Consider the following 15,288-nt stretch of genomic DNA (forward strand, 5'->3'; position numbering starts at 1 on the left):
TGATTGGAAGATTGGAAGGTTGGCAGTTTGAGGCCTGAGTGCTGCATGATGGCGTAAGCTCCTGTCATTAGTCCCAGCTTCTGCCAACCTAGCTGTTCAAAAACATGCAAACCAAGTGGATCAATAGGTACCACTTCGGAGGGAAGGTACCAGCATTCCATGCAGTCATGCTGGCCACATGACTACCAGAGCAGTCCTTGGAAAATGCTGGCTCTTCAACTTAGTAACGGAGATGAGCACTTCCCCTTACAGTTGGTTATGACTAGACATTCATGTCAAGCGACTACTTTTACCCTTTTATAAAATGTGCACGTTAGTGGAAATACTGTAAGAATAGCATAGGAAAGGTATATATTATGGAAAATGCTGAGACAATTTCATGCAAAATTTGTTTGAATTTTTATGCCAACTAAAATATATTCACAAACTGATGTGAAAATGAAATGGAATGATAAGAAACAGATTTGTCCATCCCTAGCTTTTATTTGTGCAGAGCTTTCCATAGGTTGTAGCAGAGCTCTTCAAAATGGATGTGCCATTAAGAACAACTTAATCTCAGCTCTTTTTCCTCTATACATAAGTTTTTATCCAAAGGTCCTGAAGACCAAGGCCTAGATTCATAGCTTCTCATGCAATATGGTTCACTGGTAAAAGTTACATATAAAATAAATGAGCAGTGATTATGCTGTCAGTTCTAGCAAATTCACTGAAATATTCAGTACATGCCCTTTGACATTTTATGCCAGAATTTTACGTCTCTAGTTATTTCAGAAGAGCATCTAGGAATGATACTAAACCCACTGGCTCTCATTCCTTTGTATTCCCCCATAGTGAGAGGAAATTAAAGTTTACTAATTTACGTGTAAATTCCTTAAGAACAGTAGATTGTATCAGATTTAGAAGCTAAGCAAGATTGTATCAGATTTAGAAGCTAAGCACTTGGCTAGGAGACCACTAACAAATGCCAAGCGCTGTAGGCTATATTTCATAAGAATTACCTCTGCCTTCAAAATTGATTCCTCTCTCTTCAGGACTGAGGCCCTGATTCAGTAGACACTGTGTTTACCATCACTCACAGCTGCTTTGCCTGCTAGGGCTATAAAACCAGGACCCGACAGGGCTCTGCTGCAAAATACCCAAGCAGAGAGAATGGGAGGACCATAGTGACTATCTGGGGCCAGGAGGAAAAGAAGCTGCTGGTTCTACCGCTACTTGAACCTCTGCCTTCCAAGTTCCTTCTAAGAAGCAGAGCCTTCCCTCAGTCCATCTGCTTTGGTCCAGGCCTCAGAGGGAGAGAAGAACTGCTGGACCTAATCCCCTATCCCACCACCATTCCCTTCTCCTTTTGTGTTGTGTCTTTTTAGATTGTAATCCTGAGGGCAGGGAACCGTCTAAATAAAAATAATAATAGTTATAAGCTGCTCTGAGAGCCTTTAGTACTGAAGGGCAGGATATAAATACCATAAATAAATAAATAAATGGAAAAACCACTTCTGAGATTGTTTTCTGCTGCTCCAGAGAACAGGACCCAGAACAATGGATGCAAGCTGTAGGAAAAGAGATTCCACCTCAACATTAGGAGGAACTTCCTGACAGTAAGGGCTGTTCGACAGTGAAAAAAAAACTCCCTTGGAGTGTAGTGGAATCTCCTTCCTTGCAGGTCTTTAAACAGAGGCTGGATGGCCATCTCTTCGGAATGCTTTGATTGAGATTTCCATTGGACTGGTTGGCCCTTGTGGTCTCTTCCAACTCTATGATTCTATGATTCTATTCCTTGTCTAAGAAAATTCTTAATAGGGTCCCAAAAATCAACAGATGACTTTAAGGCACACACACACGTACATATACATGTGTGTGCTTCACCTCTCCATAGGGCGTGTTTCAAGAGCATAGATTCTATCATTATATCACAAGAAGCTCTGTGTTTGGAGCTTATCATATCACTTGTAAAACCGGCTTACCTCTAGCCGGCTTAAATCTTAAATTGGGCAGCATGCTGATGTTATCAGATGGATTTGGCTGCCTTATTTGCCACCCAGGTGCATCCCCACTTTCAGGAGCTCTCCGGTGGCCATTTTCTTAAATCAGAAAACTTCTGGTACTGAAAAGAGATGAGAGGAGCCCTCCTGAAAGTGGGGATGCACCCGGGATGCACCCGAGCAGAAGATTAGGCAGCTAAATCAATCTAATAATATCAGGATGCTGCCTGATTTAAGATTTAAGATGGCTAGAGGTGAGCTGGTTTTACAAGCGATGCAACAAGCTCCTTTGTGTTCATGCATTTCGTACAACTTTCAACATTGGTATTTAACAGATTTCAAAGGATTCTCAAATTGTTTTCACTGAGCTTAATTATATTGCTTAGTTATACCCTAAATTGCCTGAAAAATAAAATATAAAGACTATTTGAAAATCTCAACTGTTAGAAAATTTGTTCTCCATCTTCCTCATTCATTCATTCATTTTATATTCTCCTTTCTCCCCTGAATGGGGCTCAAGGTGGTTATACCATTACATCCTGTATCTGCTAATTAATTGTGTTAGTTCCTCCAAAACCACCAGTTAAGTTGTCAATAGTTGGTATTTTCTCTTTTTATCAATGATATCCTCACATAACCTATTTTAATGGATTGCATACCATAGCTCATATCCTTGGGTATTCTGAATTTACCAGGTACAGCCACAAGTTGGGCATGGTAGTCTAGGAAGATTTTAGGAAATGAAAGGAAGGTGTTCCTTTATTACTTTCAATCAGTCCTTGTTATCAAGTCACTTATTATCTTAGAATTTACAAATGAGAGGCAAAAGTAGTAACAAGAGCCAAACAGACTTACCACAACTAGGCTGTAGTTGAAGCAAGGTTGAGAAGGAGCTGTGGTTATGGAAAGCTCTAGTTACTTTGTTTTGCAGTGCCTAGAAAGAGACTTCTGTCTGAGCAGCTGGCATAAACTGGGTTTCCTGAGCATTAGTCCCCAAGGCTTTAATTTTCGTTTCTTTGTGCAGTCAGCTCTTTCCATTTTCTCCTTCTGATGACTTTTTCTGTGGGTGAAGCTGACAGAATGATGGACACTTTACCCAGGGTTCAGGCAAATGCCTCTACCACCAAGGTTATTGGTAGAATCCAAACCACCTCATCCATACTAACATCTGGGTGTCAGGTTTGTCTTTGACATCGTGTGGAGCTTCTACATGGTCCCACATCTCTCTCTCATTCTTTCTCTCATTCTGTGTGTGTGTGTGTGTGTGTGTGAGAGAGAGAGAGAGAGAGAGGGGGGGTAGCCAAGTGAGGATTAGGAAGACTATAGCTCTCCTTTCTTTGCTTTTCCAACCCCTCTCCTGAAGTGAGGAGGAAGCCAAGGAAGGATTAGAGAGGCTATAGCTTTCCATGGTTGGCTCAGCTACCCCCTTTCTAGAAACCCAACCCCTGTGCAACTTCTAGGGGAAACTCCGCAAGAACCAGGGAGGCTGTAGTTACAGCTAGGGAGGCCATAGATTCGAACTGTAGTTTCACACCCAAAATATGTCATTGTTTTGCCAGCTTATGAAGCACAGCCCACATCAGTCTTCCCTTCTGGTCTGCCACACTATTCTTCAGTTGAAAGTGGAACACACACATTTTCCGTACTGGGGCAGATAAATACTGTAGGAAGTCAGTCCTACCCCTGCTTTAGAAGAGATTGGCTTGACTGACAGCAATCTTTCAGTGTACTGGTGGAGCCCCCTGCAATGTACAAATATGTAATTTTATATTGTTTTAGGAGATTTTAACTGTTTTAAATTTTATTATAATGCTTTTTAAATCTGTGAGCCGCCTTGGGTCCAGTCAGGGTGAAAGGCAGTATATAAATGAAATAAATAAATAAATAAACCCTCTGTGTGACCCCCACCCCCAAATCACAGTTATGGATGCTTTCCCTAGTAATAAACTCAGGTAGTGAGTTCCAATAAGATTGTTGTCAGAAATTTGCAGAAGCATTTTTTTTTTTTGGGGGGGGGAATATCAACAATCTAAGCTATGCAGACAACACCATAATACTAGCAAAAAACATCACGGGCCTAGAGCAACTACTAAGGAAGATCAAGGAAGAAAGTGCAAAGGCTTATTGTTGAACATAGAAAACAACAACAAAAACAAAAACAGAAAATTTACACAAATTCGATCTAGACAATGAGGAAATAGAAATGGTAAAATAGTTCTCAAACCTGGGATCAAAAATCAGAGTGGGGATTGCAGTCAAGAAATCATAAGAAGATTGAGAATGGGGAGGGCAGCTATGAAAGAACAAGAACAGATCCTAAAATGTAAATATATACAACTGAGCACAAAAGTTAGAATCATACAAGCCGTTGTATTCCCTGTTACCATGTATGGATGCTAGAGCTGGGCAGCTAAGAAAGTAGTTAAGAAGAAAATCAATTTATTAGACATGTGGTGCTGGAGAAGAATGCAAAGGATTCTGTGGACAGCCCAAAAGACAAACAAATGGATCCTAGAAGCGATCAAGCAGAAATATCCCTGGAAGCCAAGATGGTTGGACTTAGGCTATTATACTTTGGTCACATCAAGAGAAGACATGACTCATTGGAAAAAACAATAATGCCAATAGTGGAGGGAAGTAGAAAGAGAGGAAGATCACATGCTAGATGAATGGACTATTCAAAAGGTTACAGATAAGAATTTACAGGGACTGAGCAGAGCAGTGTAGGACAGGGAGTCTTGGAGATGTTTCATTCATGAGGTTGCCATGGGTCTAGATTGATTCAAGGGCAGTTAACAACAACAATAAAAAAATCAAAGAAAAGTTAAATGAAAATGGCTTGAGGGTGGTTAAGAAATAAAACAACAACAATAAAGCCTAGTGACAACTGAACATAATCAGTGACTCATAATGTAGAATAACAATTGCAAAAGAAAAATGGGGCAGACAGTGGTGGACAGAGTAGAATGCACTGGTTGGAGGGAGTGGCTGGTGCTTTACAGAGGGAGGAAACAGTGCAACATTTTGTTGCTGGTCACACTTGTTTTGCTAATTCTGGATATATTCTTCTTGTAGACATAAGAAGAGGCCTTCTACTGGAAATTCTCCTCACTCTTCCCTAGGGCTTTGTAGCTGTCAGAAGGCACTGTTTACAACTGGTCCAGCACCACAAAAAGAGTAGACAAGGTGTCCCGGTTTTCTTTTTATATTTATTTTTTCTGTCCATGGTGACCCAGAAGACGTTCCATGATTGGTTCAGTACCTTGGGAACATATCCAAATGCATATATTTATCAGTGCCTGTACTAGGGAATATGTACTATGAGTACAGATAAAATACACATAAACACTCAATGTGTCATGCAATGAAAAGCACGTCAGTAAAAACACTGCTGTTTCCTGGGTGGTACTCTAGTGGAGGTATATAGAGACAATGACTACCACATTTATACATAGTCACCTCTATTTAGCAGAAAACACCAAACACAAAATTAAGAAGAATAGTCTGATCTACTGAGTAAAAAAAGAAAGAAAGAAAGAAAGAAAGAAAAGATTCTTCTGTGCAGCAGCCTCTCTTGTCCTGATTTTTACAGTCCATCCACTCAGATCCATGCAGGGTTTTCCTGGAGAATGAGGAATAAAATGTGTGTTTTCTTAAGCACAATGAGTGTGCATTTCTTTTCCAACTGATGCATACATAAAGCTTTCCTTTGTAGAAAGGATTCATAGGGTCAGATAATGTGTAAAGAGAAAGGCTATATATCTCACAGGCCTGCACGTTTCCACATGGGTGCTTTTCCACACACAGAGACTGAATTATGAACAGACCTATTAATACGGGGATCACAAAAGGTCAAGTTTTGTCTTCTTTCAGAATTGTATTTGAATGAGGGTGGGGAGGGATTTCATGTTAGAAAAAAATCTATTCACAATGAAGAATTTTATACAGACTTTTTATTTATTTGGCTTTTAGAACATACAGGAGGGGGAATCTGAGGTAAAATTGTTCAGGAACATAGACTTGAAAGGTGGGTTTGGTCACTTACAGATTGACCTTTGAAAGTATATTATTTCCAAAGGAATAAAAAACAACAACAGGAAAGCCATTTTGCAGAATAGTCTTTGTTGATAAAAAGTTTGTTTGATCTAGCTGAAGAAACATTCAGAGCATTGCTGACAAATTGCACTTTCTTTCTTTCTTTCTTTCTTTCTTTCTTTCTTATATATCTACAGCTCTAAAGCCACAAACTTTCATGGAGTAATTAACCTAAATTAACAGGAAAAGCTTGATTTTAATAAACAGTCAAAACAGAGATACAGTATATGAAGAATATAAGAATATATATGAAGAATATAAGTGCACAAATGAATCTGGAATGTTAAGGATAAACAGTAGTGATATCATGAGGAATATTGCCAATATAGCAAATCAGAATAAAAAAATGTCTAAAAGTTATTTAAACAAAATGTGAAGGCAGCATAATTTTAATATTTATACAAGCCTGAATGTATAAATACAAGCCTGAAGCCACTTTGTTTGGCCCATCTGTTTTGGCCCATAGTTAGCGATGCTTTTAGAGACCTCTGAAAATTTAGTGAGACAAGATTTACCTTTACTGACATCATACTCATTCTTCTTTGGCAAAACGTGTCCACGTATTTGCTTGATAATCTTATCTTTAATAACAGTTTACAAGCAACAGATGTTAAATTCCTCTGCCAATATCTCAGACTCTATATAATCCTTTTAAACATTAGTTTAATGTTTCAGTGCTCTTAAGGAGCTGTTACATATTTTTGTTAGAACATTTGAGGCCTTTAAGAACTCTTTAATGGATACCATTTGGATTCAGAAATTGGTTTGGGGTCTATTTGTCATTGAAGTCTAAAACATAATCTTTTCTCACTGCTAATATTTCTTAGTTCTTCTTACAGACTTCCTGAAAATATCACTTCATGCATGGAATATCACTTCCTACTTTCTGCAGTGCAAATCTTCTGAATCAAACATAGATCAAGACTAGGAGTGGGAAGTCAGCAATGAAAGAACTAGACAATCTTAAAGTGCAAAGATATATAAATGAACACTAAAGTTGGTTAGGTTTTAGCAAAAAATCCAAAAGACACAATTGAGATTTGGTGATGCTCCTTAGCAGAGCCTACTTCAGTAGAAGCATGGAAAGCAGCAAGACTACCCCAGAACCTCCACACATGTGTATTAGCACAGTAAAAGGAATAAAACACAGCCTTTATTTAAAAAGAACTTAAAAATAGTTTTACTCACAAATCTTGTGCATAGTTCATATACACAGGCACAGCTTCATGATGAAGATAAAAGGTTCATGATGAAGATAAAAGTAGAAAGTCTACATGTTACTTAGCATAAAGTATTCAAAAAGAGATTAAGCCTCATCCTAAACAGCATGGTGAAAGGAGGAAAGCATGGAGAAATCTCTGATACAAAATAAGGCAGGGACGTAGCCAGGATTTTGGGAAGGGGGTCTTCAGACTAAGTGCCACCATTATATTGGGGCTTGGGTGCGGCAGCGCAGCAGCACGCACCATTCATTTTATCTAACGGAAGGGGGGGTGCGGACCCCAAGAACCCCCCCCCCCCCGGGCTACATCCCTGAGGAAGGTATACTTCAGGAAGAGAGGGGGCATATAAACACAAACAGGAAGTTACAAAAAATATGCATTCCTATGGTCTGAGAAGGTCTTAGCATGCAAAGGTTGCTATATCCAACAATGTTTGAATCATCCAAGCCATTGTATTCTCCCTCACCATGTATGAACGTGAAAGCAAGACAGGAAAGAAATCTGATAGGAAGAGTATCAACTCATTTGAGATGTGGTGCTGGAGAAAAGTGCTGAAAATACTATGGGCAGCCAAAAGGACAAACAAATGGGTCCTTGAATAGATCAAGCCTGAAATCTCCTTGGATACTAAGGCCCTTTCCAGAAGGGCCTTTTACTATGTACTGTGTACGTACTAGGGTTGCCCGGGGTGTCTCTTTCAGACGCCCCCAACCCTAGTACGTACACAGTACGTACAAAATGGCAGCACTCATTCTACATGGGCGCCGCCATTAGGACGTCATGACCGCGCTGCCTCCAAACCAGGCGGCGCAGGAAGGAGCTCCGAAATGGAGCTCCTTTCTTCATTTGTGTCGCTGGCGCAGCCTTTACACAACTGCGCCAGCGACACAAAAGAGAAAGGGGCCAAGCGGTTCCTTTCTCTTTTCCCCGCCGCTGTCAGGGTGTTCTTGGGGCTTGAGGCCCCAAGGACACCCCATTTCCAGGCCGTGGGAAGCAGCCTTTTGCCTCTTCCTGCAGCCTGGAAAAGCGGCGGATCAGGGCCTCAGGGCTGCCGCTGTGGCAGCTGAAGCCCTGATCTGTTGGGGAAAGGGGTGGGTACAGGCCACCCCAAAGGGGCGGTCTTTAACGCGCCCAAGATGATCAAATCGAGGCTTTTCTACTTTGGCCACATTATCAGCATGATTCATAGAAAAGACAATGCTAGAAGGAAGTAGAAAGAGAGGAAGATTGCATGCCAGATGGTTAGACTCAGTCAGAGACAAATTTGCAGAAACTGTGGCCTGTTACAGACAGCCAAAATAAAGCTGCTTCGAGTCACAGTGGAGGTATGGTGTTTCAATGATGCATGTGTCCTAAGAGTCCAAAAGCCGCACCAAAGCCACGCTCTAGTCCTTAGGGCTGGAACATGGCTTTGGTGTGACTTCTGGACTCTTAGGACACATGCGTCATTGAAACATCAAAGCAGCTTTACTTTGGCTGTCTGTAACAGACCTAAGTAGAACAGTGGAGGATAGGCGGACTTGGAAATGTCTCATCCACAGGACCACCATGAGTCAGGGTTGAGGGCAGTTAACAACAATAACAGACATAGAGAAAGAATTGTGTTAGCTTCTCTACAAACTTCTTATCCCCTTTTACTTTACTTTTGCATACCTTACTCATTTAAGTAAAACAAATATATTATTTTATCTGTTAATAAATATAGGAAGCTCTCTTCTGTTGAGTGAGACCATTGGTTTATCCCAGGGGTAGGCAACCTTTTTGACCTGGGGGCCGGGTTGCTGTCCCTCAGACAACTCGGGGGGCTGAAGCCAAAAAATAATAATTAAATAATTCTTTTAAAAAAATTAAATAAATAAATAAACCGGGACAAATGTAGGACAAAAATTTAAAATGGAGGACACGTTTTTGATTTAAAAAATGGAGGACATACAAAAAAATCTGCTGATTTTTAAAAAAATATTAATATAAATGCATGTTTCTGAGGCTTCTATAGACAATTGCCTCCCCTTGCCCCCCTTGCTCCTCCTTGCCCCCACTTGCCCTGCTTGCTCCTCCTTGCCCCCTTGCCCTCCCTTGCCTCCACTTACTCCCCCTTGCCCCCACTTGCTCCTCCTTGCCCCCCTTGCCTGCCGCTTGCCCCGTGCACAAAGGCCCCACGCACCTGCGCCGGAGGCGCGAGGCCCCCTGTGCCGGAGGCCTGAGGCCCCACGCGCCTGTGCCTGCGCTGGATGCCTGAGGCCCCGCGCACCTGCGCCGAAGGCCTGAGGCCCCGGTGGCAATCTGCGCCAGGGCCAGGCTGGGGCCGGTCCCTAGGCCTTGGCGGGCCACATGCGCCCCGCGGGCCATAGGTTGCCGACCTCTGGTTTATCCTGTTCAGGACTGACTACAATAGTGGTCACTAGGACTAAAGGAACTGTTTTATTCATTTCTGACTTTGGTCTTCTCCGAAAAACAAAATGGTTACAATTACAATTAGAGGTGTTTTGGGTAGATATAGCAAACTAATACACATCCTTTTGCTTGTGTGACATATGTATATGGGTAAACCTTGTTAATAATGGTGCATTCTAAAAAATTTCCATCTTGATAGAAATGTATTTGGGGCTCATATGACAACATTTTAATGTTAGGGGCTTTACATAATCGTGATGACCCTGATTAAACTCTCTTTATGTTTTTGATTGTGGTAGGGTTTTTCTTAAAAGTTTTATTATTTGTGTTTTTTAAGTTCTTCATTTGAAATGTGTTGATTTATGCAAGATAAGCAAAAATTAAAAATGTATTAAAACAAAAAAATCATTACATGGTTGAGAAATGTTTATTTAGGAATTGATTATAATTATATTTTTAAACGAATTTTAAATAATTTAATGTGACATTAAAGCATGTGTTATCTTCAGCAAGGAGAAAGGACCATTGGTTTAGTTAAACTGGCCTGTTGATTTTTACGTAGCATTTTCTCTGGACTTTTTTTCCACAGCTACATAAGCCAGAGACACGTCTATATTTTATTTTCTCCCAGGCTTTGTAATGAAATGTCATCTCTTCTCTCAGTTTGTAATGAAAATTCTAATAGGTGTGACATCAATGATTGCCTCTTACTGACAGCTCTTATAATTTAACCCTTCAGGTGAACAAGTTGATTGATGAATTGCAGGCAGCCATTAAGAACTACAAAGGTCACCTCTCTAAACTTCTCCCTCAGTTACAGGCTGAACAAGAGCAATGCACTTCATATGTCTACCAGCATATTAAAGAACTCCCTGCAAACACACTTCTGCCACAAGGTCTTCAGCTAAAGGTAGGGATACTTTAATACCTCTTACAGTTCACCTTCGGTATTTTTAAAAAACATTTCTTCAATAATATTCCAAATGTATTCTTCATTTTAATTCTGATTCTTCAAAAGTGAGACTTTGATTTGTTTCTTCTGATTTTCAAGTTTATTAGTACCTAATTAGAACAGTGCATTAAAGATCTATAAATAAATGCAAGAAGACTGATGCATATAACACTGTATATATTTCCTCTTGGACTCAGAAACTTATTCCTAATGTAAAATGTATTATAAAGAACACATAGTGATTTTTTGCTACTAAAATACACACAACCAGGGATATATTGTAAGGAGTTTTGTTGTTGTTGTAGTTAACTGCTTTCGCATCAGTCTCGACCCATGGCGACTCTATGGAAGAGACATCTCCGTCCTCTACTGCTCTGCCCAGCTCCTGCAAACTCATATTCATGGTTTCTTTAATAAAGTCCATTCATTTAGCATGTAGCCTTCCTCTCTTTCTACTTCCCTCCACCTTTCCTAACATTAATTGTTTTTTCCAATGATTCATGTGTCCAAAATATGACAGTCTCAGTCTTGCTATCGTGGCTTCTAGGGATATTTTTGGCTTGATCTGCTCTAGGACCCATTTGTTTGTCCTTTTGTCTGTCCATGGGATCCTTAGCACTCTTCTCCAGCACCACATCTCAAATGAATTGATTTTCCTCCTATCTTCTTTCTTGACTGTCCAGCTCTCACATCCATACATGGTAATAGGGAATAAAATGGCTTGTATGATTCTGACTTTTGTGCTGAGTTGTATGTCTTTCCATTTCAGGATCTTTTCTAGTTCTTTCATAGCTGCCGTCCCCATTCTTAATCTTCTTCTGATTTCCTGGCTGCAGTGTCCATTCCAATCAATGTTTGATCCCAGATATGAGAACTCTAACTATTTCTATTACATGTATGTACTTACGAATTAGCTTTTACAATCAGAGCTTGGAAGTAATACACCTTTTAACACATTCATTAATAAGAGTTTAATGGCTCTAACTTACTGTTGTAACATAACAAGCATTACATTTACTACTTGTACAGCATATCACCAATGAAGTTTCACTTTTTTGCCAAAGTGCCTCAGTCTGGTCAAAGTTTACTCTGGTTATATGTCTCTTTACACTAAACAAAAGAGAGCAATAACAAAGAAGAACATATCCAATTTAGCTGTGAATAGCAACACTCACATAAAATTACCACCTGCTTGGTAACACAAGGAAACTTGCCTGACAAGCAGTTTGTTACCAGTCTCTCATCTGAAACTCACTAGAAGAAAATGAATACATGCTGTCTTAATACAAATTATAGTACAGAATTTATGTCTTACATGGACACAGTCTACGGAAATAGAATTCCCCAAAAGGTACCCTGAAGGATTACTGTGGCAGAAAACTGAGTCTTACAAGATTAAGTGCTCTGCATTTCCATGGCAGATCAAATAGGACAAGGAAATGTTATAACCAAATAAAGTTTCATGAGTCATGGAGGTGGCAGCTTCTGCGGGCCAGACCTTACAGATCTTGTCATTCTGTATCATATAATCTTTCAATGGGGACTCCATAGTAATCTGGAGATCAATATCAAAACAGATCCAATAATAAGTGGTATGAGATATGGATGACCCCCTTTTGCAAATTAATCAAGTAAAATAAATGGTCAAGCCAAAATGGACTATCTATACTTCTGTGTCATTGATCTCCCTATTCAATTTTGAATCAGAATTATACTGAATGATCAATTACAGATTTAAGAGAGCTGTTGCACTTGAGCCTTCTTAGCAGTGACAAAGGTTGTGTGCAGTCTATCCTGTGCACATTTGCTTGAGAGTAAGCTACAGTGAATAACACGTGAAGGGGACTTTTGAAAAGATATCAGGCTTCTGAGAGACCATACACAAGGCAGACTGAACTTGCCTTCCTCCTAACCATGCACTCAGACTCTATAGTAGCGGTTGTGATAGTCTGACAGGATTCCATATCACAGCAAGTAGCTTCATTTAGATTTGCTTCACTGTGCCAAGGATAATTTTACATTCTGAAGTAAGAGAATGGAGAGAAGAACATGCAGTAGCTGTTTTATTCTGTGTTCGACTGGGGAAAGTGTGGCTGTGAATATCATTTTGGTACTCTCCAAACCACTTTCTAATTCCCCCAAAGCATTTAACCACCCCAATGGTGGGGGAAACACCCCCCCGAATACCCCTAATGGTTTAACTGCATCCAAACATGGTGATTTATTTTTGCCTATACTCAAAATAACCCTCAAATTATTTTTTTAAAACTTTGTCAACATTAACACAAAATTGGCAGAAAGTTTAAAATGGAAGTGATAGGCAGTCACTTCCAGGTCATAGTTTTGGCTAATGTTTGGCCAAAACTGTAGCAGTATGCTCACTAGGAATGTATAAGGCCAAAACTGGCTCCCACTGCAGTTGTTCAGCTGGGAAAAATCTGGAGATGAAAGAGCTACTACAGTAGGATGACTCAAGAGTCCTTCATAAATGCATACCATCCACAAAATATCTTCTTTTTTTCTGTAATCATTGTTTGCCCTGAGTTTATGTTCTGGTACTAGTGTTATCCACAAAGGTGCAAGGCTCAGAGAACCTCCACTACTATTAACATTCTATCTCTGGTACATTGGAGAATTGTCAAGCTTGGCTTGTGGGGGGCGTTAAGGTCACAACCAGAAGCACCAACTATACCAGTATTTGCTGATGGAGACTCCAGGCGTGGGTAAACTAAAAGAACTTTTATTCAAAAGAATATGAATGAACACATATACAAGAATAACTCACTGTTAATGGAGGTAGTGTGCCAGCATGGTGTAGTGGTTTGATAATTGGACTATGACTGTGAATTCCTGCTCAGCCATGGAAATCCATTCGGTGACCTTGGGCAAGTCACACTTTCTCAGCCTCAGAGGAAGGCATAGGTAAACCCTCTGTGAACAAATGGTGCCAGGAAACCCCCATGATTGGTTTACCTTAGGGTCACCATACGTTGGAAACAACATGAAGGCACAAAACAACAACAGTAACAGCATATTGTTAGAAGACCTTATACCTAGCTTTACATTTGGTAATCATATTGTTAGCTGCCACAGATGTTTGATGTTATCATTATCAGTTTCTCATTCTAAAGGTGTTATCCATTGGCACTCTGGACCAGCAACTTCAGTGAGAGTCTGATCCACCACTTGAAGCTGCCTCTCCATCTCTATACACAGGTTCAGGTCTCCAGCTCATCAAGTCGCTGCTTACAGACTATAAGAATGCTATCATATTCAAGAGCCACCTCATTGTCTGCTCCCATCCACTACCAGCAGGGCACTACAATAATGATTATTGGGTATCCCCTTCACAAGGCTGGGAGATATACCACTCATACAGCCACAGAGATACTACCCATATTCTCTACCATCAATTACGTATCTGGTGAATTCATAAGTCCAATGGTCCCAAGGGCTCCACCATTGGCATCCCTCTTACACCTGCTTCCATCACCACCATCTGATCAGTTGCCACTTCCAGGTCAATCTGGATTGGCCATGTCTTTAGGGTGTGGTACCTCCAACTCCTCCTCTTCCACAGTCACAAACTGTTCCATCAATGATAGGTTTAGAGGTGTGCACTTCACAGCAGTCCTTTTCAGCAACTCTTCCTCTATCCGATCTCTTGACTGACAAACATACCTTTTCCACTCAGCTTTTAAATGTATTCCCAGTGACTCCAGTTTTGACACATCCTCCACTGAATCAGTCTTCAGACCTGAATATGGCTTACCAGGACCCACCATCTCCACCAGCAGATATACATTCATATGTTGATCAGGTACTGAGGATGGCCAGGGTGTGGTTTGTGCAGGCACAGAGAGTCACATATGTGTGAGTTTACAGATGACCACTCAAAAAATAGATAAGCAACCCGCTTCTCTTTGTGGATAATAAATCATAATTTTGCAACCACTCTATCAAGATGGTTCTTACATTCAGTATGTGTGAATTTGCAGCTTTGTGTTTACACAGGAGACATTTACTGTCCATAGTTATTTTCAAACTATTCCATTGATGCTATTTGTTTGAAGTACCTGTTTTTGAGCCACAAATGTATGTCCTTTACTTCTCCCTCTTGGTGTCCCATTCTATAACCATTTCTAGATGTTCTTAATTTTTCCTTATAGGTCTTTTATGGTTTGTTTTTCCAGGTTACATGGTGTTCTTTCATAATGTTCTTTCTATATACATCTTTTGTTTCTTCAGTGTTCAATATAGTCTCTTTATATCTCATCCATTGGCACTGCCTTTTTGAGGTGGTGGGATTGTGTGCTCCCATGAAGCCAGAGGCTATGCTGACAGTAGAATTTCTTTTTTAATTTTTTTTAAACGTATATAGATTTTTTTATTAATAACAAACAAAATAACATAACAAACAAATAATACATAGTCATTTCATAGAAAATAGCAATTAATATCTTAATATACAATATATATAATGACTAACATAACATAACTTATTCCATATCAAAACAGGACAAACAAATAAGCATGAAAGATAAGTATTACTTAATGCTTGCAAAAAAAAAAAATTACGATTGGAATTTTAACACGCTATAACTGACTTAACATAAATTATACAAAAACAAAACAAAACTATCCT

The 15,288-nt window shown here is 39.9% G+C and overlaps 1 protein-coding gene across 1 annotated transcript in view; it reads left to right on the plus strand.

Annotated features, from left to right (window-relative positions):
• The window catches only part of DCDC1 (doublecortin domain containing 1), a 368,535-nt gene that overhangs the window by 161,026 nt on the left and 192,221 nt on the right, over positions 1-15,288 (plus strand). Inside the window, exon 12 of the mRNA XM_042459567.1 lies at positions 10,431-10,601. Coding sequence (XP_042315501.1) covers positions 10,431-10,601 — 171 coding nt within the window. The remainder of the gene's footprint in view (positions 1-10,430; positions 10,602-15,288) is intronic.

This window comes from Sceloporus undulatus, chromosome 1 (genome assembly GCF_019175285.1).
Source record: "Sceloporus undulatus isolate JIND9_A2432 ecotype Alabama chromosome 1, SceUnd_v1.1, whole genome shotgun sequence".
Taxonomy (NCBI): Eukaryota; Metazoa; Chordata; class Lepidosauria; order Squamata; family Phrynosomatidae; genus Sceloporus; species Sceloporus undulatus.